The 25,005-nt window shown below is 49.6% G+C and overlaps 4 protein-coding genes across 4 annotated transcripts; 2 read left to right on the top strand and 2 right to left on the bottom strand.

Annotated features, from left to right (window-relative positions):
• Positions 1-1,595: 1,595 nt before the first annotated feature.
• Positions 1,596-7,051, top strand: EAH_00022530 (hypothetical protein, conserved; the record flags this gene model as incomplete). The annotated part of the gene is made up of 11 exons (XM_013393296.1): positions 1,596-1,738; positions 1,884-2,250; positions 2,349-2,660; positions 2,786-3,211; positions 3,320-3,973; positions 4,065-4,139; positions 4,472-4,840; positions 4,956-5,187; positions 5,583-6,124; positions 6,221-6,310; positions 6,413-7,051. 11 exons carry the CDS (start codon positions 1,596-1,598, stop codon positions 7,049-7,051), a joined length of 3,849 nt encoding a protein of 1,282 aa, XP_013248750.1.
• Positions 7,052-9,554: 2,503 nt separating this feature from the next.
• EAH_00022520 (hypothetical protein) lies at positions 9,555-14,649 on the top strand (the record flags this gene model as incomplete). The annotated part of the gene is made up of 14 exons (XM_013393295.1): positions 9,555-9,617; positions 9,731-9,985; positions 10,251-10,508; positions 10,607-10,636; positions 10,752-11,084; positions 11,340-11,600; positions 11,894-12,193; positions 12,312-12,335; positions 12,470-12,682; positions 12,934-13,266; positions 13,362-13,472; positions 13,585-13,854; positions 14,108-14,143; positions 14,311-14,649. 14 exons carry the CDS (start codon positions 9,555-9,557, stop codon positions 14,647-14,649), a joined length of 2,826 nt encoding a protein of 941 aa, XP_013248749.1.
• A 443-nt stretch (positions 14,650-15,092) lies between these two features.
• Positions 15,093-15,922, bottom strand: EAH_00022510 (hypothetical protein, conserved; the record flags this gene model as incomplete). Its single annotated transcript, XM_013393294.1, has 3 exons — positions 15,093-15,257; positions 15,372-15,497; positions 15,647-15,922. The coding sequence occupies 3 exons, from the start codon at positions 15,920-15,922 to the stop codon at positions 15,093-15,095; spliced, it is 567 nt and encodes a 188-aa protein (XP_013248748.1).
• Positions 15,923-19,093: 3,171 nt separating this feature from the next.
• Positions 19,094-22,069, bottom strand: EAH_00022500 (zinc finger (CHY type) protein, putative; the record flags this gene model as incomplete). The annotated part of the gene is made up of 3 exons (XM_013393293.1): positions 19,094-19,420; positions 19,653-19,748; positions 20,225-22,069. The coding sequence occupies 3 exons, from the start codon at positions 22,067-22,069 to the stop codon at positions 19,094-19,096; spliced, it is 2,268 nt and encodes a 755-aa protein (XP_013248747.1).
• Between the last annotated feature and the right edge of the window lie 2,936 nt (positions 22,070-25,005).

Here is a 25,005-nt window from a genome sequence, read left to right as displayed (position 1 = left end):
GTATGGTTGCGTCGAGGCTGGCCTACATCGCATTTGCGTATGCGTGTCTAGTGCGTCCCCATAGATTCTTGCCCAGATAAAGCTAAACATAATAACGGAAAAGTATGTCTCTGAATAAGTAAGGGGCCTCCATTGCTATCTGGCCCTTTTCGGTGGCTGACTCCCGCGCTCACCGCTGCTGTCTTGCCCACGGCGACGAGAAGTCTCCACTGAAAGGGTAAGAATCACCGCCGATTTCCATTAACTAGCAGCAAAAAGATATGCAAGTTCGTGAATAAACTACTATTGCATGCAATGCTGATTATGGCTCAATTAACGGAGGTGGGAAATATCGGAGCTTGGTGGTCGCGGTGGTTTGGCCGCTGTCCAAACCATCGGCCCAGGGGCCCCAGCGCGGTTGCCGCGACATTGGCTGGCTGGAAACCGGTGGACCTCCTTCCACAATACATTGTTACTTGGGCATCATATTATATATTTGGGTTTTTGAAGCCATTCAATTGACCGCGTGGACATATTTCTCGTCACTGAAAGGCGGCAAACATACTTTGGGACTTTATGAGCCAACAGTCTCTGAGTGATCTGTCTCTCCAGAGCTGTTTTGTCCCATTCACGTAGATAAATTGATTTTTTTGAAAAACAGTTTGTTTTGGAAGCTAATCTCTGGTTTTGAGCTTGCTACCTCATAGACACGGTCGTTGCGTGAAAGAAAATCACGCCCAGCGGGGAAAACCCAGGAGGGCCACCAGGAAGCTCGGCGAGCTTCCTGGTCAAGGGTTTCAAGCACCAGGTCTTCTCCCGTCTTGCAGTTTCCCTCCTGGTTGGTCAGTCTAACTCAACTGAACAAATACATCTTCAAAGGGAACCCAGGGAGGTTCCAGTATTGTCCGGGGATACTTCTCCCGGTTTTCAGCCAGTCGAACTATCTTGAGGAGACCTTCCGAATGGCTCCACAATGTGAGGGGGTTAAGAACCTCCCCAGAAAAATGGGGTCTTCCCCCTCACCGTGTGCATCTGTTTACTGGCCACGCTGCGTGCGGGATTCCAGCCCGGGGCAAGCGTCTAGTATGCAAACACAAAGACACCGCTCGTTCGGGAAGAAGACTTTGGCGGCGGTGCTATGCGGAATTATTGCGGCCTTAGCTACGTATACCAGCGCTGAAAACCTACAAGGTGAGGAAAACAATGCTTTGGGAATGGCCATTATTAGATTGCTGACATCTAAAAGGAATTGGTGACTTCGCAAGCACAACATAGATAGTCCTGCACTAACTTAACTTGACATAACTCTGTATTCGCTCTCCCAGGTTCGCCCATGCAAAGAGGCTCCGAAGTATCACCTAAAACCGAGGTAAGCATACACATTTTGCGGGAAACAAATATATTTTTGGCTGCTTCGCAGTGCCATCGGAAATACAACATTACGAAACACTCGCGGAGTCTTTGAATTCATGATAGTTGCGGGTTGCGCATATTTCAGAATTTAACGTGGGAGTCGGAGCCCTCCTCAGTGGAGTCATTTTTCACCCATGATATCGCCCTCGGGGAGGCGCAACTAGTGCCGCCAGACGGTTCTTCACCACCAAGCCTTGTTCAAAATGCTGCAGCTGCATCTCGAGGAGGTGGCGCAGACTTCGCAACAGCTGGCGAGGGCTCACTACAAACGCCTTCAGCTACCTCTGGGGAGAGTGTTGCACAGGCACCTGAAGGTGTTTCACGACAGGCACCTCCACAGTCGCCGGTAACTCGAGCACACGCGACTCCTTCGCGCGCCCGTAGCAAAGAACATACGATTCCATCACGGTATTTAATGCGGCCCAGATCCAGTTTAGGCAAATATGCACAATTTCCTGCTGTAGCGCTGTCTCACCTGTTTGGCCCGTAAGCCTAGCCTTAACTAGGGACGCGATGGTTTCTCATTTCACCGTCACACCGGCTTACATGCGTTCTCAGGCATCGGACTTTTCGCATGGCACTACTGTCTTGAGAGGAATTAAGATATCGGTCAGCTCCTCCGTGATTCAGGGTACCAGGGTGATCCAAGTTGCAGCCTTTAGGGGAGGTGCAGCCGTGGGCGTATTTAATCTCACCACGACCACTGCAGAAAAGACAAAGCTGCTTCAGGACCTCTCCGCCCTAGCTGCAAATCCAGAAGCCCAGTTTGAGCTGACATGGGTAGCCATTTCTCCAACATCAGGAAAGTTGAAGCTGAAGCTGGAATCCAGCTACAGTGCTGCCGCTAGCAAGCCAACGGTAAGCGCCCACTTCCCCACGAGAGTCTCACGTCTAAAGTGTTTTTGCGCAAGCATTCCTATCTTTGCAAACTTTTCATATGCTTCGATTGTGACCAGGTAACCATAACGTGCAGCTTCAAGCATGTGGTGGGCACACGCGAAAGCGTCGATATTGTAACTGCCACAATTCCGAAGGAAACGCTGCTGCTGTTTAAGACCCTAGAGGAGTTCAAAGATTGGCTGGCCTCAAACGCTCATCCACCTCTCCTCAAGCAAGGATCGGCTTTCCGAATAGTTTCGTTAAAGTTGGCGGGCACGGGAAAGCAACGATTTGAAGTCAAAGGCGAAGAGCGAGCACTGCAGTGGTTGCAGCAAGTCGCCACAAGAAAAGAGCCTGTTTTATCTGTTGCTGGGGACTTGGAAAGGAATGTAAGCTAGTGCTTGCCCTGTTTTTAACAAAAACGCCATTGCACGGTTTCACCAGCGGCACAATTATCTACTTCCAGCTTGTGTATACGCTTAGGCACTGTTGCTTCCTGCGCATTCCTCCACAGGCCGTCATTGAGTTTCCCTACGTTGACGATCTGAGTTGGCCTATGTTGCTAAAGCTAAAGGGTTTGGTCGATGAATCAGCAAGGGGACATACTCCTGTCAGCGCCTTCGAAGCAACAGTGCCCGGGTTGAAAACAGAGAAGTTTAGTGTACCCGCCTCTTGGTTTGGGCTCTCACCTGCACAGCAATATGAGCTCTGGCTAAAGGGAAGGCAGCAAGGTGCCACAGGAGTAACGCCTGGGCAGCTAAATGTTTCAGGGCTTTTTGGCCCTGGATACACTGCTGGAACCCCCCCAATCCTTTTCTTCGACCATGCTGGCCAACCATTTGGTGCAAATAAACAACCGGACTATCTTTCCCTTTTTGGCACGCGTACGACACCGGTGGAGAAGGTTCCCGATTACGTGGCGGGACAGTTTTCACCAGCGGTAAGTGAAATCTAACAACCAGTTTCCACAGCGCATCTCACGATATATTGCCTGAACGAGGGTGGTGAAAAAGCTATTTGCGATACTATTACGTGTCTTTCTTTACAGGTGGTCGCAAAGATTGTTTTTCCTGGAGGATCTGAGGCTAAACACATAATCAGTCCACTACGCGAATGGCATAAAATTGAAAAACGATACCCGGATTTGCGAGCCACTCTGGCTCCGAAAGAGACTGAAAAGCAAGGCGCTCTCCTGAGCGTAAGCGTGAACGGAAAGGTGTATCCGCTGGTGGCAGAATTCGTCGAAAAGCACCCCACGCTTCTCGACTTACTGGCGCACCTAGCCAATGAGGATCCATCATTTGTTCTCAACGACCTCACCCTCAATTTCGGAGCAAGTGTGCCCCGTTCAGTGCAGTCCATATTTATTTTGGAAACGCCTGAAGGTGTGCAGCCGTGGTGCATTTTTCAATACGACATTCCAATTACCAGACGAAACACGATTGTTATCAAATCTCTCTTGAAAAAAGCGCGCCAAACAGCGGAGTCGCCCAAGGGATGCAACATTGTAAACGCCAAAGGATTGCGGTTCGAAACCATCACTGCTGTAGCCAATGTAACTCAGCGCGAGCCGGAACTCAAGACAGTCAACAGGCAACAACTCAACTTCAAGGGCTCTTCAGCTGAGTGCAAACGCCTAGGCGCCATATTTACGGAGGCCCATAGAAGAGGCGAGCCTCTTGCTCTATACTTCAGCGCAACGGTACGTATTCAACGGTTCTAAGTTAAGTCAAGTGTAGGGAACATTTTACAGTTTATCTCATCTAGTACCTAATGATGCTTGCGTGTTTCAGCACCTACTCAAGGGCAATGTGGAAATTCCGAGATTCGACAGGGAAGGTCGGGAAAGAAAGCCCAGTATCAAAACGGTAACATCCAGGGTGAAGATGAATGAAAGGTATCCCGACTTGTTAGTGGATTTCCAAAAGCCATTTTCGAAATTCAGAGTGCCAATCATAGAGTTTCCGTACGTCCAGCACGCAGGCAAGCCAGAATCCAGTGCATTACCGCACGGATATATACCCGAAAGCTTTTATCATGAAAGGCCAAGAAACGTAAAACTCATCTGGCACCCTCAGGTAGGCCCCGCTGACGACACAGATTAGAGGCCGTAGAGAATCCGTGCAATCGAGCTCGTCCAGATCCTGTTGCAGAGGTGGGTTCCCCTACACTGCGGAAAACTTCCTTTTGTGTGATTCAGTTCCCGATACTCGGTGAACAAGACACGTTTACTGATGAAAATGGGCCTCACAAGACGGGAGAGACAGTGAACATTCCGCTGCGCCCGGGAACAGCGGCACTTTCGGGCCCTTTCACAGTGATTCATCGATGGCTCACACACCACATTCCGAACTTGAAGCTCCCTGTAGACCTTGAGAGTCTGCCTGCCGAAGACCGGAATTCTCTCTTCAGCAAAATCATCGTTGAGGTTGAGGGTGGAGAGAAGATTAAGCTATCCGATATTCTCAAGCCACTTATCCACACACCTAATTGGAAAACCTTGAACCCTGCTGAATTCCAATTACCCTACCACCTTTTGAACTTGCCAATCAAGAATATGTTCGTAGAGGTGAGATATGCGGTAGAGCTCACTAAAGACAGCTACACCCCGTTGGACGTGAATTTCCAGTTTAGCGCTAGCGCCATCAAACCTGACTGTTATGCGCACCGCTGATTTTCTGCAGGGTGACCTCGATTTTATTGTCACCACACCCGGCGGAGGGCAAGAAGCATACACTGTCCCGATTCGGCCTGGAGAGTCATGGGGTACAGCTTCAGATAGCTTTTTCCACAGATTCCCGCGATTCGATAGAGAAAAAACAAAACTTTCGCTGTTCGATGGTGAAGGGAACCCCGTTGCAGTTCGACCGGACTCTCCCATCTATGTTGGAGTTAAAGAAGCTGTGGAACAGCGCCGTAAGGTGAGATTCTTTTTTTTACGCAAGTAGGAAATCTTCCCCTGTTCTTTAAGGTTTAGGGATACTTATGCTTTCTTATACCTTCTGATCAACACGCACATATAATTTGCTATAATTTGCTTCACATTTCTATCAATGCCGATGCTTTCGCTTCTACCAGGGTCTTGAAATTTCTCTGGAGACTCCTTCCGGGACATTTACCACATGCTACCGCCCAGACGTGGAAACGAATAAGTGCCTTGTTGTTTCAATGCACACTGTATTTTGTGGAAAGATCAAGGGCATTTCGGAACGTGCTGCAAGATGGGAGAAACAGTGCAATGCCGCCGATGTAAGTTACAGTATTCTGTTCGGTACATATCCAATGCTAAGGTGAATTTTTTTAAATTTTAGCTAAGCACTACCAACCTGAGCTGCGGTTTGGTGAACAGATGCGTAGCGCACATGTTGATGAAGTACAACGCTTTATGGAACAAACTTTGAGGGGAGCTGACCTCGTCCGACCCGCCAAGCTTCGTGACCTTCTTGCAATTATAAGGAAGTACATAGCCACGAATCGGCCCGACGTGCTGAGACAGTTGAACTTGCCCGATCCGGCTACTTCGCAAGCTGAGATCGCGAAACTGAAAGCTCAAGTTGAGAACTTAAGAGCGAAGCCAGACAAGACGGCTGAAGACTACGATTCTATGCAGGCGATTCGGCAACAAATCAAGAGGATTTTGGCAAAAGAAACAAAGTGGGCGGTTCCATCATCTCTCACATTCTTCCACGTCAAAGAAAGGGGTGTCGAGAGGGACTTGACAGTGCCCATACGGAATCCTGAGCTAAGACTTTCCGACGAATTTTGGAAGGTTTACCATGACGCGACTCGTCAGTCATCAGAAGCTGCAACGCTGGACTTCGCTAATGTCTATAACATTACATTTCGGGTGCTGGTAAGCTTTCAACTCCAGCTATGTATACCACTATGCTAGTTGCACTTGTTCTAGGCGGCACTTCAGCATCTTCGGCCTCTGGCGGTTCTGTTTCAGGGAATGGAAGAACGACGGGAGGAGAGGAAGCGCATGAAGCACAAGGTGAAAGTGGAGAAGAAAGCGGAAAAAGCAGCTGCCCAAGTCAAGGTGAGCAATAAGTTGGACGAGGACGGAGAGTCCACCACTAAGAGATGCAGCATAGTGCAGCTACTAGATTGTTGGGTTAGCTTGAAGTGATGATTTGTGCAGGTGAAGGTAAAGGTTGTATTTGATGTTGAGAACGAGGAGTCATCTTCTGACTCAGGAGTTGATGTCGAATTACCGCTAGATTTCGCTACAGGATTGACTATTGGAGGGAAGCGCAGTGTTGCATCTCAGCTTTCGAAGCTCTATCATATCCCCAGGAGCTTTTTCACATTTGAAGGGTACCCGCGCGTTGTGATGGACACGACGAAGGCAGAGCTACCCTCTCTGAAAGTTGCCCTCCAAGCAGTCTGCTCTCGCAGCGATGGGTCCATCGGCATCAGCCCCGCTGAGCTTGCCCGCGTACTGACTTCACAGGGCGGATATGGGGAGCAAGACTTGATTTTCCTCCTCACAACATCAGGGGAAAAGCTACGAGTGTCTGTTGAGAACCTTCGCCAAATAGCTTCAGAAAAGGCGCGAATGTTCATGTTCGGAGTAAGATATCGCAACAATCAATTTTGCCACATCAGAAAGACACTGAAACGCAGAGACTCAACAATTTACGATGCGTATCCGCTTGCGAATATTCAGTGGAAACGGACGCTAGCGGACATAAGGGCAGAAGGTGAAGCCAAGGCGAAGGAAAAGGAAGAAGCTGCTGCGGGAGAGGTACGTCCCACCTCGGTCATCTGCTCTAGTTGAGGGCTTATCCCGCCCAACAACTTTCACCCTTCAGCTGGGTAAGATTCTGTGTCCTTCCAAATGAAAATTATGTTCTGTGTGGTGTCCTCTTTCCTACAGAAAGCGCTACTCTTCTCAGTCCACGTAAGTTGGCCTGGCTGTACTCTTTGCTGGACCTGCTTTGCTTGATAACTCAACCAAGCCACGAATTTCCAGGATCCGTTCAATTTGTTGTTCTCAGGTAGCCGATCCTTTACACTGGAGGAGCTTGTTGGCCCCGTGGTTGTCGCGCATGCGAGGATTTGGGACATTAAACGACACAAAAATCCAACTCACTGTTCGCAACGAAAAGGAGGAAAATCCTGCTTATAGAAAGAGCAGATGCCAAGTTGCGACATTCGGAGATCTTCTTGAGTTCATAAATGACATGGAGAATCTACTTAAGATCTGTCCCGGACTTCTGAGGGCGATGACGAAGAGGCAACCGTTTCAATTCGAACTAGGGATCAGATCACCACCGCCTTCAGTAAGATTCATTCATTCAGTTTCTCCCACCGCTTATTTGGTTGTAGGAGTCTTAACCAGAGACTGCAAGGCATCAAACAGATCTTGAATTGTGCGAGACAATTTTGTACACAGGGCTTCCGTCTGTGGAACCGTGCACATGGTGACCCTGAGAAGAATAGGCGATACTTGGAGCGACTTACCGTTGCGTTTGCGAAAGTGCATGATGACAGCCACATACAGTGGAAGTTTGCCAAGAATAGAGGACGGATGACACCAGAGCAAATCCGCCAAATTAGGATTCTTTTGCAGAGTGGCAAACCTCGTGATGCTGCCCTTGTTCGAGAAATTTTGGCAGTCTTAGGTGTTCCGGCTGAAGATATAGCAAGGCTCACTGGAAGGCTAAATATAATGATTCTACACGAAGTAAGCAAAAGGCCAAGCAGTGGGCAGCCCTAATGGCCAATCCCATGATCTTCCCAATGAGGCATTTGATATTCGAACCATATCTTCCGGATGGAGTTTGTCCTGTGTTTTCTTCTTGCAGCCTACCGAACAAGACAAGGTGTTGCTGGTAAGCAGATCCGCTGCCTCCGCCTGAACAACACCGTGCCAAAATTTAGAACAACACTTGTTCTGCATCCTCGTAACGAGCTATCAAACAACTGCGTTTTTGTGTGTTCTTTCGCAGCGTGAGGGAGTGGTAACGGTACGTTGGTAGAATAATTTTATCTACAGTAATTTGATTTTCAGCATTGAATCGCCGTAATCGGGGATCCTGGTCTATACAAAAATGTATGCGATTCCTTAATTCATCTGATTTTTGCAGATTGACATTGCCAGAGCCAACGGCTCTAGGATTTCTCGCAATATGTCTGCCCATGGCAACCCTCAAACGCCTGTAAATATAGAACTTCCAAATGGAGACTATTCGTTATCGTACAGCTTGTACAGTCCTACTCAACAAATAAGTGGCAGTCCCTGCAGCCTCCGCACGGCAGAAGATTTCAAGGACCTCACTTGGGAAAGAGTATTGCAATGGTGTAATTTGAGGTTCCAAGATCTACGCGGTTTGACCTCACCATTTCTCTGGATCGAGGGCACCCAAACAGCAATGTATCCTCCATCCCAACCGGTAAACGAAACCACATGTAGGACATTCTTCTACTTTGCTGTAACTAATTTGCGGTGCGCCTGTGGTATATCTTTGAAACGGATATCCTTCACGTGACGTGGGCTATATCAGCTTTGGACAAGTGTGTGCTGCGTCCAACAGGGTACACCAGTTGTCTCCTTCCAAAATGATCTGCCACTTGGCTTCACGTTCAGGCGCCCTGGCGCGCCCCTCTCAGACATCCTTCCAAGGGATATCTATTTTAACATCGTTCAGCAGCCTGGAGCTAATGTACCTGGATCCACGTTTGTTCAAAAAGTGCCAGCACCTTCCGGGAACATAAACACTCACATTGATTACTTTGGCTCCGTGCCAGAGCGTTGGGGAAGAAGAATTGATCCTGGAACAACGATGGTACCTAGTGGCACAATTGGAGAATTTAATTTTGCCCCTGATCCAGAACAAGAGGAAACTGGCAGGGCATTTGTTAATCCGCTTCGCCAAGCTGTTGAGATCCCCGGGTTCTCGCACATGCCCGATTTATACAGTAACTTAAATCTTGTCTTCAACTTGAGCAAGCCTGCTCCACCAACCGGCGAACTTGTATACGTTCAAGCTCCGGCAGGCAATGGGAGATACTTCTTCTGTCCGGGAATTACAGTGCAGCAATTCCTAAACTTGAAAAAAAAGGAAGAAGCTGCTAGGCTTTGTGGAATCCCTGTTGAGCTATTGGACTCAGACATAATGGTCTCCTCATTTAGCCCGGTATGTGGCTGCAGTAAATGCAAACAAATTTCGATAAGACCATTCAATTAGTTAACCGCCATGCAAGCTAGAGTGTCCGTCCTAGAATACCACACCCCAGTAGATAAGCTCTCTCCACTTTACCGCAAAGCCTGCAAGCACATGCGCATCTCATGCTTGCAGGGGACAACTCCAAACTACGCCCCAGCAAGACCTGCGGTACCGGTAAGAGGCTGCTTAAATGCGACTTGCTTGGACTTGACGTTATAGGCTATGGAATATATGTTTCCGTTCCCAAAAGTGTGCCCCCTGTATAACATTTTATGCTTCACCCTCAGGTCATCTTGATAGACCGAGTGCAAACTCCTCACTACTATACTGCTCCTTGGGATGACAATCCCATGAGATATATAGGGCCAATCCTTGAAGGAGGCCATCCGGAGGATCAAATGGTTTTCGCATTCGCAAACTCGAATGAATGCGTCGTAACTCGCCAGATGCTGCAGGGTCTCGCATCTTGGGTGGAACTTGCTAGGTTTTGCTCTGCAACATTTGAAGGCACCCGCCCTACTCAAATTGTCGGAAGAGTCCAGGTGCGTTCGCGTCCTGACCCTTTGGTCACTAACGCTCGCCCTTTTGAGGCACTTGCAGAATGCATTTAGACATAGACTGATTGCAAAATATTTACCCTTGCGTGTGCTCAACGTTTTCCCTGCAGCCGGTTTACTTCCTTCCTCCAGTACGTTTAGTCCTCCCCTTCATCGGTTCCAACGAAGAAACACCAGTTAGTGAAGTCCTAGGAGGCAATCACCGCGCTTAGTATAGTGTGCGGCAAAATCTATGCTTCATGTTCTTCAGGTTCAGATTATCATGCCAGAAAACTTGAAAACAACTTTCATGAAGACACACCACGGAGTTGATCCGCAAGACGTCTTTTCTGGAGAGCCGCTCGCTCTTGTACTTGGCAACCTTTTGGCCAGCCAGAAGCCTGGCATGACCCTAGAAATTATTCTGGAGATGGCGGATGGCTCCAAATTAAACTTCTCACAGATACCAAACGAATGGAAGCATTTGCCTGCCCCGCAAATCCCGGGTCTCGTTCGCATTACCTTAAAGGTACAAACAATAGCACATGGCTCCTACTAGGTTTTTCTTGTTGCAAATGGCAAGTAAAGTCATCTTCTATAATTTGGCCTTTTGCGTATGATGTGCAGACAATCGCGAAGCCTGCTGGACACTATGCCGTAAGTATCTCTGAAGCCCAGATGCCACATCCTTGCTGCACTGCTGTTGCACTTTAGGCTGTATGGCTAAGCTACATTTGACAAAGCCAACAGCTGCGTGATTTCCTTGCAACAGGAAACAAATGCGGGGACACTTGCCGAGCTGTTGGCTAGCTTAAACATCAGCGGAAGCACTCCATTCTCCCAACTTGTCGGAAAGATCACTGGAGAGATTGAAGGCCCTACAGGAATGAAGATCCCTTCCACCGATATACGGATTGGAGGCCCCACACCTCCCGGAGCTCCTAGACCACATATTGAGCTCGAGTTGTTCAGTCCAGAAACTATTGGAAAAGACGGATACCCGATCAACTTTGGTACCAGAGTGCCGTTTGCCCATGGGGCGGTTCCGGAAACAATGCCAGTGGAAAGCGTTGTGAAGATGCTTCATAACCCAAGCATCACAGTTGTAAGATATCCATACAGCACATAAAGCTCTCACAGCCCCATGCGTTTGATAGTGCATTAAGCTATCCTTCGGCTCGTTTGTTGCGTATGCGGTTTTTTTCCTTCAGCACCAGAAGAGCAAACCCGAGTATAAGGTACGTTGCGATCCACATCTACCCTTACACACTTGAAGTACATTTCCGGCACCACACGCCTTGCAGCTCGAATTTTGCTGGCATGTACACTGTTGCTAGCACACTTCGTCTTTCTTTTCCAGATTACGGCAACTGCGGGAACAGCCGTGCCGTTTACAAGCAAAACCGGCCACTTGGATGCTTCTTTCGGAGAAGTCGTTACATGGTTTAAGGACGTACTGGGCATTGAAGACACACAATCTATTCGCATTACCATCGTCATTGACGGCGTTGCATACAGAGCCCTCCTAAGTGCTGCGCAGCTTCTGGGGCATACCGTTGGCAGCCTGCTGGGACTTGGCGGTGCCGTAGACCTCGATGATTCTCACGACATAGTCCTCATTGTAAGCCATTCATTCCTCGTCCCCCTGTGCGTTATTGTTATCGTACCTACCCCTTTCTCCCCTATGTAAGATGCGCCAACTTCCAATATTTGCCTCTGTTTCCTTCGTGATACAGGGCCAACCTGCTCCAGGAATAACTGCTAAAAAGGCTTCACCCAGCCAACGGATGGTGAGCCTTCATGCGTCCATCCGAAGAAGACCTTTGACGCATTGCCCACTGAAGCAACGGATAATTACAGCTGTCAGCCGCTGCAATCTTTTGTTTTTCTGCATTGTCTGTGATTTCCGAACAGAACTTAGTAGTGAATGGAACGGTTTATGATGAGTCGCCGGGTTCTCCAGTAGACTTTGCCAAGATTTTAAACATTCAGGTGCCAGGGAAAGGGCAAGCACCGACGGATTACAAGTTTAACATCACTGGACCCGGCGGCGAAGGCGCCCAGCAGTTGATCCCCGCAGATTTTATTCGTCTTCTGCAAGAAGTAGCGGAGATGCACGGAAATCCTGGGCTATCTTTGGTTCTTGCCTTCCTCAACTCGTTAAAGCAAGTCAGCAAGGTTGCTCCGGGGCAAACTATTCAAATAGATACGCAGGTATACTACACAAACTCGTCCTGCTCCTTGTCCTTGTGATATCTGTCCCTACACCCTAACGCCTAGCGTCATATATGGGGATGACGTTTTACGTTTTCTTGTGTGCCAAACGTTTCAGGCAACGGGATCGACGGATTTTAAGGTAAATAAAGCCTACCACATGCGGCACAACGTGGTAGAAATGATTGGGGTAGTGTGAAGTACGGCCGCTGTATCCTACAAGATTTTGGTAAAGCAGTCGTTATGTTCCGTGTGCTGCCTGCCGATGTTTTTTAGCACCCAAACGCCGCTATCAATGCTCTCCTTAGTACACCGGCTGGATCGTTGCCTGAAGGGTCGTACCTCGTCGTATTCACGGGCACAGGGCCTACCGCGAGAAAAGTAACGGTACCTATCACGCCTAGCGACAAAGAAAAGACAATACAGCGTATGCTGGAGCACCTCAACGTCGCGCTTTCTGGCATTGCCGATGTGAAAGTTGTGTCAAAAGTAAGTTGCTCACGTCAAAGCCCCGCTGTTTCAGTAGTTGTTAAGCAACCGTGGGTAAAAATAGACCGGTGCTTATCACTCTGTGGCTAGAGCATTAAATGTGTTTCGTTGTTTTGCAGGCACCGGGGACAATTCCGGTAGGTTTTCCGTCATCCGTTTGGAAGAGGGCAAGTGCCTATTTCTCAGTGCTTCCCAATCATGCTCGTAAGCTGATACCTCATCCCATAGCCTGTTGTTTGCTTTCTCTGCAGGTGGAAGATGGCTCTGTAGACCTTGGCATCCTCGGTGAAAATATAAAACTCCCTTTGCGATTCATCAGCTCCACGGATACAAGCAGTATAGATGATCTTCTCCGGAAGATGGGGCAACGGTTAGGAAGTATGCTGCAGGCCGCCCAAGTTCCAAATCAGCGTGTAATGCTTCACAGTGTTTTTACAAGGCGAGATGGAACTTCTTTCTCCGTCGATACACCGCTGGGAACTACAGAGGATGCACAGCAGATGCTGTCGACTGTTTCCTTATGGCAGCTTGTCCCGGAACAGGCTCAGCATGAGCACATTAAGCATGTCTCAATGAGTATACAGGTGAACAATCAGAGCATCTCCTGCCCTCGAATGCACGGAAATGAAATGCTACGCTGTGATCTAATCCTGACGCTTTGCATTTTCATTTCTTGCAGGTCGCCCGCACACAAAGCATTCCGGAGGTCAGGCCGTCACCCGCATCAGGGACTCCAGCCGGTGTCACGCTTCCTACACAGCAGACCTGGGGAACTCTTTCTGGAGAACCTGTAAGCTCTCCCCTCCTCTGGTATAACGCTCAAGTTGAAAGGAATAGGAAACTCTGGTGTTTTCCTCTTTGCAAAGAGCTAGCCCTTTCCTTGACTGCTTGTTGCTTACCAGGCTTCCACAGTACCTGGATTCTTCATTCAAGGGCCCGGAGGAAAACGCACAGATCTGGCAGAAGCCGGAGAGAAGTTGGTACGTGTATTCCTCCGCGAAAACGTTACGACAAAGGCAACCTGGAGCCGCGTATTCTGGGGGACACAGACGCCGTCCGGCTGCGTTCCGAAAACAGAATTCCCCTACTACATGGTGATGAGCACAAAGCTTGGCAACATTCCGGTTCCCAAAGGCAGGGATTGCATTGTTATAATTCCACTAGACCAGAAGGTACGAATGGTTCCTACTTGCGCGTCAGCTGTATCCAAAGCACTACAGCTGAGGAAATAGCAAAAGGAACGACATGAACACATTTAGCTAGGCATCTGTGGTTTTGTCTCCAGGTTAAGGAAATGCTGTCAAACACACGACCAAATGTAAGTCAAGTCAAAGTACTAGGATTGGATAGCCGTTTACTGACGGCGAGCGTGGGTCAAAAAGACGATAATTTTGTTCGGCTTTGGTGTGATTGATGTTTTTTTAGGATTTCGAAGTTGGATATCTTTTCCACGAGCCTGCAGTAGGTGTAAATACCCAGGTTCCCAATTTCGGTCTTTGTTCCCAGAAATTGTTGGAATCATCATGGCCACTGTGTTGAATTCAATTGGTTTTCCCTTCCTACTTGTGTAACACCTCTCCATATTGTCGATAAATTTTCTTGCACGTCCATGCGTTCTTGTTTTTCAGGTGCAAGTGCCCACTGCAGGAGGCAGAAAACTTTTCCATGTCCACAATATGGAAGAGAATGCTGTCAAGCAGCCACTTACAGGACTGATTGGCAAGACAGTCGGTTGGGATGTTGTTTCAAAAATACAGTCATGCCTCGTCACCAATCCGCAAGCGCCTTTTACGTGTGATGACCCACTTCCAGTAGATGCAGAGAGTGATACACTGGCAACGCTTTTGGGCAGCTCCCGCTATCTGCTTGTCACAACAAAGAGTCCACAAGGGGTGGCCTTCGTGCAGAAGAGCCCATTCCTCGCACGCATCAAACGTGTCCAGAATCTGAGACAAAGCTCGCACTGAATAAAAGTCTTTTACAAGCACAATTTTTACAAATCTTTACCGTTCGCGTTTGTGGCGAAACAAGGAGTTGCCATTGTTGGAAGAGCCACACGAGGACAGAGGCAACAGGATCGCCTCTTCTCCCTCCCTGGCTAAAAACGAGAACGGCCAGTTTTCTTCGCAGTTTTTGCGAAGCGCTCGATAATTTTTTTTTTGCTCCGGAGTTGAGCTCTTAATAGTGCAATGCTTGACGTTACTGTAGCAGCTTCCCCACACGCAGAGAGTAACCATACCTTAGAGAAGTAAATTGAAGTTCGTGCATGTCATACCTCAAGCCCATTAAGGGCAGAATGAACAGTATCTATTTGAACGTTCGTGCAGTTCATGAAAGCTACCCTAGTGCCGACGCAGCACCATTCAGTATGCTCAACTGCATTAAGTTGTTGCACGGAAATGCCGACTCTTCATGGAAGTTTGTCGACAATCTCTTGAGGCATCATAACAGTGTCGACAAGGTAGATATATCCATCTTCGGCCTGTATTACGTTGTCGAGATCTACCATACCGCAACAAGGTAAGCTGTCTGGGTCATCGCAAGCGGCAGTCCTCGTGTAGTCGCTGACGCAGACCTGAAAATGCCACAAAACCTGACTCTACAAAAGGACGTCAAAGATATATCTTACCTAGTGTGCATAGTGCCCCCAGCCGTTCTGCACGCTGCTCTGTTTTCATCATGCTCTCACATAGCCATCGGGAGCAATGCTGGCAGTCTCAGAGAGCAGTGAAACAATGGATCCCTCAGCTTCCCATTTGCCGCTGCGAATGGACGAGGGGGTGACGACCATATCACTTGCCGCGAAGAGGATGAGCTGCAAGCAATCGAAAACTACGAAGTGCCCCAACCTGATGGGGAACCCCTTCTACTCAGCAACAGATGTGCCCCAACCTGATGGTGAACCCCTTCTACTCAGGAACAAAAGTGAAGCTGACAGAATATATTTGCATATCACAAGCTTACAGTTTCAACGTTTTGCTTGTTGTTGATGAGCGCTCGGCGCCATTTGGGATGATCAGCATGCAACTGGTCAAAGGCTTCATTTGACGGGAGCATGAGCGTCAGTTGGGTTCCAAAACGACTTGGATCTATGTCGTCCAGAATACCTGCTTCTTCAGCAATTGACCTGGCTTCATACAAGCGGTCATCTGTACGAAGGTAATCCATGATTGTCTTTGCATTGCAGGCCACTGGCACCAAGGTCGCCACTGCCGCCGTGAGAGCTCCGAAAGGCCTCATTTCCAGTGAACGGTGTGAATTTTTAAAAGGCAAGATCCCTCGAAGAATTTTCGCCTCTTTTGCAGTAAAAACTGATGCGCTTTGCACAGATTGGATTGCCCAAACTTGTGGTGACCCCAGCGGGCGAGCGGACTGCTGGATAGGCACGGTGGGGCGTGCACCGGCGCTGCGCTCTCTCTGCCTCCGGCTACCAAACCTTCTGCAAAATAAACTATTTGGCAATTTCTGAAATGTTATTTTTTTATGTTGGGGATTTTCCCCCGAAAGGCAGCACCTTGAGGTATGGGTTCTTGCAGTCTCCCAGAACGTATCGAAAATGCCGAGGAAAGAAAATCCTGCCCATAGATCGTATAATAGAGTCGCGGTCCTCTTGGCCCCATGTATCAACACTACGATTGGCTCGCTGCGGCTGCCTTTCTTCACCTGTTTTGTAGCCGCATGTAACTGTGAACAGGCCTCTGCAACTCGTATAGCATATCCTTTCTCCACCATCCGGGGTTTGTCTGCCTGCTGCCGAAAGTACCGCAAGCAATCGCTCCTCGAAAGCAGATCTTTTAGTCTATTGTCGGAGCTGCGGTATTACATGTTTCCCAATGTATATAACGAATCAAACTGCAGTTCCCTTGCCAGAAAAAAATTGAACACACCCGGTCCCGCTGAATTATTCCAATAGGGTCTTGCGACCTACGAAACCTCCGTCGTGCGTGAGCCATGCATTTTGGCAAACTAGTGGGAGGAACTCCCCGTCACCATGTGGCGTCCACTATGCAGTATGTAGAAGAGCTTCTACCTGACTGGGGCAATATTGTTTTCGCTGATAATTTCAAAACAACTGTGCAGGAAGTTCATTACCCAGGGAATATCTGCAGCTGAACTGGTCGTTAAAGCCCTATTTCTGTGATGCACCGGCTACTGGCACTAAAGGCGGGAAATAGCGGAGAGTATTTCTGACCTTCCTGTGCGAACAGTTGTTGAGGGAGCTTCTCTTGCACCGAATATGAGCTGCGCTCGCCTTTTATCCAGCGCATTACCGCATATTGTGCAACACGGTCGATATGAGCAACCAAGCTAGCGAAGAGCGCATCAGATAAAACGCGCGAGATTCCCCAAGAGCTCAATGCGTCAACCTGCTTACAATGGCAATGCAAGCGTCTCCAGCACTCCGGTCCGGAGTATCAAGCCACGGGTGTGGAACCAGATACCGTTCTATTCGCCTGTGGTGAATAAAAGAAACAAAGCGTCTATGCAGTTAGCGAACCTTAGCGAGCTGCACTAGGATCAAAAAATCCTAGGCAAGTTCGCGGGTAACACAACGGGACTGTGACGGCAATCTACCTGACGATCGTCAGACAGGAGGTTGCGGCCGAAACAGTACTATCCTCATTCGTTCTCAGGAGCCGCCGCCCACGCGCCCTTCTCCTCTCTAGCAGAGCAGCTGATCCACCAAGCATGCCAGTTGGAAAACGTTCAGGTGGTGCGCTGATGTTTGCTCACAGATTTGTATTTTCTCGAATCTTTTCGGCTCATGCGTGTCCGGTCTCGGCATCCTTTACCTCCCTGATGCGCAAAAAGCGTGTGAAGCAATTACTACTGTTTGCGACTCATTTTTGGCGTTGATTTGCATAAGAAATAGCACTTCGTAGGGTGTGCACGCGACAGAATAACTTGCCTCCCAGTGTGCTGTGCCGCCGTCTTTCGTCAGTGCCTTCCCGCAGGTACACAGCTTCCCATTGGCGAAGGGCTGCTCAGCTGAACAGAACCCGCAAATCATTCGCGTAGCCCATTCGTGTTCGTGGTCTTCAGCGCTGTCGTGGCAAACATCACACGGGTATGCCTGGACACAAGCATACGCATCTATTCAAAACACCCATAGCTCACGCTGCTTTCACCCGCCGCAGTCCCGCTGCTGGCGCCGACCCTTTTCGTCCAAAGGCATGACTGAGGCTAGCACAACAATGTGAGGAGAATTTCCACATGCTTTTGCTAACAACGCAGATGGCCTGCCTTGCCACAGCAAGGAAAGCGAAGCCACCGAAATGACTTCCTGTAGTGCTTGCACGTCCCAAAATCTGCTAGTGGAGATCCAATAACTATCCGGAGGTCTTGCTTTCGCCGTCGCTGTTGGGAACTGCAGGCTGGACGACTTCTGGAAAGGACCAACAGCAACTAGGCATGCAGCGCCACTTAGAAATGCACAGAGGACTGGGTGTCACGGATGAGGAGGGATTACTGATACTCTGGTGAAGCTGCTCCGTCCACAGCTCAACCCCTTATAGCACTGTAGAAGTTGCTTACAAATAGCGCACCCATCTTTTGTAACTAGGCCCCTCTATTCAGCAAATCTCACAATCGGTGCAATTACATACAATCACGCCGGAAAACAAATGCTGCTAACCGCGTACCGTGAGTCGACCGTGCCTAAGCCGCACACTACTGCAAGTCCGAGAGCAGCGCCTTGGAAGCCAAAGGTTATTTTCGAGTGGCAATGGCGGCAATGATTTGTCCGTGGCGCACCTGTAGAGTTGCCAACACAAATTCAGAAGCACAAGGAGGTAACTGCTTGTGCGCAAGCGTGGACTTGGCTGCCACAGTACAACTCTAATTTTCCGGAAAATGGACAAAACATCTCTTTTGTGCAGCACCCCTAACCAAGTTAACGCTGCACCGCAGATACGAGCTGGCGCAGTGCTAAGGCACTAACCACACACCACTTTGTACTTCTCGAGCCTTCATGCTGGCCCCGCAGCAGTCACACACCAAAACGAAATCGCACGGTAGCAAATCCTTGAGATAACAGTCCAACGGCTGTACAACCGCCACCCGCATTAGCTGGCTTCCCGCAACACCAATCACTGGCTGTACTTTTAGGCCCATGCGCAGTTGGCATTTGGCGCAGCCCGCCGAGCAGCCTGCAGCGTACACAGCCAGTTAGTATCTGTTTGTTAGCTTGTATTCATATAAGTATAACGCGTTTTAAATTTAACTCGAAAGTGTCGTGCAGGGAGAGCCTGAGCGCTGCAACTTGTCCAACGACACGGGATGGATTGCAAGTGTCCATTCCAACTTAACAGGAGTCATTCACCGTATCGCTTCGGAGGAAAAAACATGCCTAAAAGGTCACTAAAATCGGCCAAAGTCAGGATATAATACGCCGCGAAGAGAGGATAGCGTTTAAACATCTTTAGCATTTAAGAAGTTACCTGCAGCCTCCAAAGAGGCTCCATCCTTCGGCAAGGCAACGCGCAAGTCCACTGCCGCTCTGCATCGGCCACAGACGACTTGTAGCTGGATGCAGCTCAGATGCAAAGACGATACTCCTTCTGTTTTGCTACCAATCAGAGAAACATCGCTGCCGCGCACAGCCTGAGCTCGTCCCTCCTCCGCCTCCAGCTGAACTTCTCCATCTTGCTTTTTACTGGCAAGTACTGCTTCACTCGTGCTCTCGTGAGGCTCTTTCACTTCGTCAAGTTTGCTGGTACTTTCGCCTTCCGTTGCTACCTGGAGAAGCCAAATCCACAGCATGCACTAGCAAATTCGTTTGTCAGCTTCACGCATTATTCGTACTGGCGTATCTTTGCACCACCCGCCGAACAAATCGACACGAAGTGGCAGGATTAAGAGTGAGTACTCTCCCATCTGCATATTTGAACATAATGAAAGCGCACACGTATTTACCTGTTGGCGTTGGCTTAACACTTTTTCTCTACACAGTTGAAATCTAATGGCGCACTCTTTGGCTGTCCGGCTTCCCACATGGCTGCTGATGTTCCGCCAACGCAAAGTTGGCTCCGCTACCCGACGGTACAGCACCACCGCTTCTTCCAGTCTGAGTCAGAGCGCAGGGCAACTCAATCGTACCTCGGACAGCTAAAATCGGTAAAAGGAAAGCTTAGGTACACCGTTCCTAAGCTGTCAGGCCCGGGTCCTGGAACAAGATCTACAAGAAAACTCTTCCACTAGCATGTGTGAACAGCCACCAGGTCATCCCCTATTGCCTATCTCTGTACGCCAGAACCCCAGTACTTGATGGAGAAAAAGCATCACTAGAAGATTGCAAAGAAATACAGCGAATGCAAGCGTCCCCGAACAACATCAATATATGCGCAGCAGACTTGGTGGCCTACAAACCTGGAGCTATGTAAGGCGTTGCTGAAATTGCAAAGCAATCCTATGCTCATACCTCCGTTGCTCGTCTTCGGTCCAAGGCATTTCTTCCCTCTGTGAAAATGCAACCTGGGGAGTCAACTCGAGGTCAAATATTCCCCTCAGGTGCCTGTCCAATGCTTTAATAGCTGTACGTACGATGTCTGTCTTTTCGTGCTTAGTGAGCTGTTGTTCGACGACTTTGGAAAACACCAATTCTATAGCATCTCGGCGCAAGTCGTTTATCTCCTCATTGCAGACTTTTAAAACAGCTACAGATGACGAAGGCTCTCGACTCAGTCTCTTAACAGGAGGGTCGACGTCCTCCAATCTGGCACTAGAGGACACACTAGAAATAATTCCACCGCCTTCATCGGTTGAACGTGGTGTTAATGTTGTTCTATCAGCTGCTGCAACTTGTTGGTCAGTGGGTCCAAAATCGACATCATCCTTGGCTGCGTGTTGTGGCTTTGGCTTGCTCATGGACCCTTCGGAGACAGCTGCAGCAAGTGCAGCGGAAGTGGCAACAGCTGCGTCTTCTTCTGCATCGATGAAGCCGTCCTTGAATCCAGACGACTCCTTCAGTACCGCCTCGGCCCCCGGATACGTCTTCCCCATTGTCACACACAGACGCAGCCCACGTGGCAATAGATTCGCATCAAACTCGGGATCTGTTGGGACCAGCACCAACTCAAACTTGCACAATACCGAGCTAGCTGCTTCTGGCTCACAACTAGCTGCATCTCCACCAGTAGCAACTACCTCCTGCCCACAGCTAACTCGGCAGCTGTCCTGAAGGTTCTTGCAGATATCGAGAGTAGACGAAGCAGCGGGGGGGGCCTTAGCTGCCGCCCAGACTGTATTGCTTGATTCGTGTATTGTGAGGTGAGTTTCTGCAGCTGGAAAACTCCTTCGGGGAGAGGGGCCTGCCTCACAAGGTAATGAATTCCGCTTGCTTGCACCATACGGGTGCTGCAACAGCAAAGGCAGTAGCAACGGATGACATGATAACAGAGAAAAGGAGCTCCTAAACTGACGCTGCAGTCTCTGTAGCTCCACAACTACAGCAGAGGTTGTTCCATCCAATTGGGGTCGCACGCAAGCCGGTCGAGAAGACACAGGCTGCTGACCCTGTCGCTGCTGCTGCTGCTGTTGCTGTTGCTGCTGTTGCTGCTGCTGCTGTTGGTGGCGCGTCTTCCGCTGCTGGCCCTCAAGTGGCTGTTGCCGCAGCTGTTGGCAATCAGGTTGTAGCCCTTGTTGCTGCTGCGAGTGGCTTCTTTGCACATTCTGGTTAGGCGTTTGTCGCCGCTGCTGCTGCCGCTCATGCTGCTTTTGGCGCTGCTCAACGTGATGCTGCCCCCTTCGATGCTGTTGGTGCTGCTGCTGCTCATGATTTTGAGCGTCCAGGCCCACTTTCTCGTGTGCTACTGGCCGCCACACATACTGCTGTGATCTGCCCCATGTGCTTCGCCTTTGTCGCTCTCCGTTATCGCGTTGTATCCAGACGCGTTTCTGTACTTGCTCCTGCTGTTGCCGCCCAGGCGCCTGTGTATTCTCCGGCGCTTTTCTTGTCTCCTTCCAATCCACCGTCAAGAACGGTGCTGCCATCGATGGGCCGGTGGGCCCATGGGAACCCGGAGGGTGTTCCACTTCCTGGCTCTGCTGGTGTCTCCTTACTTCATGAGCAGTGAAGGGACCCCTGGTGCGGCTTCGCCTTTGGAAGCTACTTCTGGGCTTGCATTCTTGGCGGGGCCCTAGTGAACTGCCATCTGAAGAAGATGCGAAGAAGTGGCGGCGGCCCTTCTCGTGCCCGCCTTCCTCCTGATTACCACCCTGTTCATATTTCGTTTCAACTGCCTCAAACAGGCGGTGAGGGCGGCTCTCTGAGGGCTCAGGATGTCCAACTGGGCGTTTTGCTTGCCGCTGGAGCTTCTTACCAAACAAGCCATGCGGGCGTGCTGAGGGAGGTGCATCCCCATCTTGACTCTCGGCGAAATTTTCCATTGGAGCAAAAGGGAAGTCTTTCGAGAGGAATGCAGAAAGTGATAGTACTGGAATATACACCGCTCTGGTCGTCAAAGCTGTGAATAAAGTCGCACGCGTTTTAGGCAAACGCAGCGCTGCCCCAGAGGGGTCAACACACTGTAGCACCCACAGCAGACACTGTACGATGAACCGTTGCCTATGCTGGCCACTAGGCAGTAAAATAGCTGCCCCTATTTTCTGTTCGGTGCTGACCGGAGAAAAATGGAAGGGACCTTATTACTCAGCCTTCTAGTCCCTCCTGCCGAAACCAAGCCAAGCAGTCCCTCTTGTGTTTGTTGCAGTTCAAAACAATTAATGCGGAGCACTTTGGCTTTCTGTAGGCAACAGCGCAGCCGAGCAATCCTGTGGTAGATGGTCCCCTGGTCAAGACAGCGCCCAGAACGGGCCCCAACTTCCAAGCTTGTACGGCAGTCTTTGTCGTGTCGCTACTCCACACAAGCAAAATATCATGTGCCTGAACTACATCCGTTAAAATACATCATAAGAAATACAGAGGAAATTCGAAGATACCGCAACATAAGTCGATGACGGGCTGACGGGCTGTGTGTCCCACGAGCGTCCTGCCGCGGCTGGTAGGTTGCGACCGCCCTACGTATCGCCCAGTTGAGCGTCCATTCGAGGGTCCGGTCTTCTGGTGCATACACAGCGGCACAATCGTGCTGTGTTCGGGAGAGCAACCTCTCTGCATTGACTCTCATAGTTCTAGTTGTTGTGGCGTACGCGCGAGTTGTCTATTGAGAGCCAAGTATGCGTTCGACTATTGCTTATGCTGTTAAAGCATGCGGCAAGGGGAGTCTGGTGGCTCTTGTAGCCAAGGTTGGCATGGAGCACTAGATGAGCCTTGTAGCAGGATCTGCCTCAAGGTGGAGCATGTGTTCCAACAGCGTGCGCGCAGGGTGGCAACTGAGGACGAAGTAAGTGATTAACTGCTGTCTACAGTGCCGTTGCCTACAAAAGGTGGGTCATGGGTGGGCTTCCATGCAGGGCTGCCTTGCAGCACTAGTTCGAAGCAAGCTACGTTGCAACTCATTGAATACAGCCTCCCAGCCTTTGGCCCTGCAGCCGCTGTGCCAAGAACGCCTGGGGACGGGAAGGGATGCCAGCTGGTTTTTGCGAAATGTCTTCTTAAGTACGCCCCTATCTCTAGTCCCCTCAGCCCCTGGCGGCAGCTGCCCACTTGCCTGATGCTGTGCGTAGGGGAGGTTGACTGCAATATGCCCTAGTGAAAACGCACTTCACCTGCAAGCTGACCTAAGCCTCCTTTTTCTGCATGCCACCACAGTATTGGCAATTATTGCACACATTCTTGGCCTTTAGTAGCCAACCTCCACGCAAGAAGAGATACACCAGTTTCAGACGGGCCATGCTACAATGTACGTCTAGGAGAAACTGTTATCTTGTTACGGGAATATTCAGAATCTGCTTGTGTGGCGTGTGGCTGTGCACTTCCATGATTAGCTTTAATGCTGGTGCGCACAGTTCAAGCGGTTGTGACAACCCTCCCACCGTCTTGCAAACATTCATATCCTGCAGGAACTCCTTCAACGAATATTGGTATCATTTACTTTGCAACATGCACAAGCTAGCTCTTCAGCTGCCCCAAGCAGATTCTTGAAAGGCCAGTTGCACTCCACGATGCCAACTGGATTTACAGTCAAGTCATTTCACGCATATCGGCTCCGCTATAACCGCATGCGCCAGATGAGGAACCAGAGACTTGTATTTGTCTGCGTTTCTGTACAAAGGAAGCAAGACCTGCAGCAGCATGCAACCACTGTAGCGATTGGTGGTTATCATTAGAGGGCCTATGGGAAAGTCAAGCTGGGATTCATACATGGATGATCACCGTTGTTTGGTGAAATCCAGTGAGCATATTAGTAGAAATCAAAATAAGAGAGACAATCTGGCCCAATAATTCTCGTGCAGTTTAAGTTTCAGGGAAACAAAGTGCGTGTAGCCACTGTTAGTTCAAGTTTGCCGCATGCCCGGGTTTGACTGAACAAGGCAATGACGTGAACGTCTTCGGGTGTAGTGCGATCCCATCACACCGTTTGCGTCGACTGCAACGGAACAGAAGCGTAGCGAGAGTTTGCTCTCCTATCCGAGAAGCATCGTGAGGTGAAAGCAAGCCCAAAGTGGGCAAGGACCTCTAGCTGAAGCCCAAAGTGGGCAAGGACCTCTAGCTGAAGCGCAGAGGAGCCGGCCGATCACCACAGCACCTCGCTCTAACTATTCCTGCAGGCAGACCCCACTTGCAAGCACTGCCAAGCCCCCCTATGCTGCATTCACCTGCGCTTTAAACATTTAACACTTACCTGGCCCCTTGTCTGCAGCTCGTACACCAGTAGATACACACTTCTGCAAGCAGCCTAAACCTTTACGGGTGGGTGTGCGGTTCAGAAGACTGTTTTCTTCATAGTTAATTCTGCTGTAGATGCCGCTAGAGTGAGCGCCCCCTAAAGAGGCACTATAGCCCTCCATGACAGAAAATTCCTGCCCTTCCCGCTGCTGCTGTTCCCCGTTTTTCTTGTCCTACAACTGTGGACACGATGGTTACTGCCGGAAAATTTTTAAGAGATGGAGCATTAACTTCCCAATACTGTCCATCGAACATTACAGCTGAGGAGGCAAGGAAAGTGCCAAAGGCGTGTCCAGTTGTAAGCGGTGCTGGCCTCATCGACCTCCGCGCGTACCGGCAACGGAGGAAAAAGGCAAGGGAATGTTACCTTTCAGTGTTTCTTCGTTTGAAAAACAAAAAATGGCTCCTCCTTCTTATGTCCCCCTTTTTTGATGTTTGTTGTACCATTTGCAAGGAACGCGCCTTTGGACTGGCTGGATGTGCCCGCCTGCCAGAGAACTGTGATCATCACCAGACCAGGGCAGGGGGAGTACGA

This window comes from Eimeria acervulina, genomic scaffold (genome assembly GCF_000499425.1).
Source record: "Eimeria acervulina Houghton genomic scaffold, Eah_scaff165, whole genome shotgun sequence".
Taxonomy (NCBI): Eukaryota; Apicomplexa; class Conoidasida; order Eucoccidiorida; family Eimeriidae; genus Eimeria; species Eimeria acervulina.
This window is presented reverse-complemented; position numbering and strand designations above follow the sequence as displayed.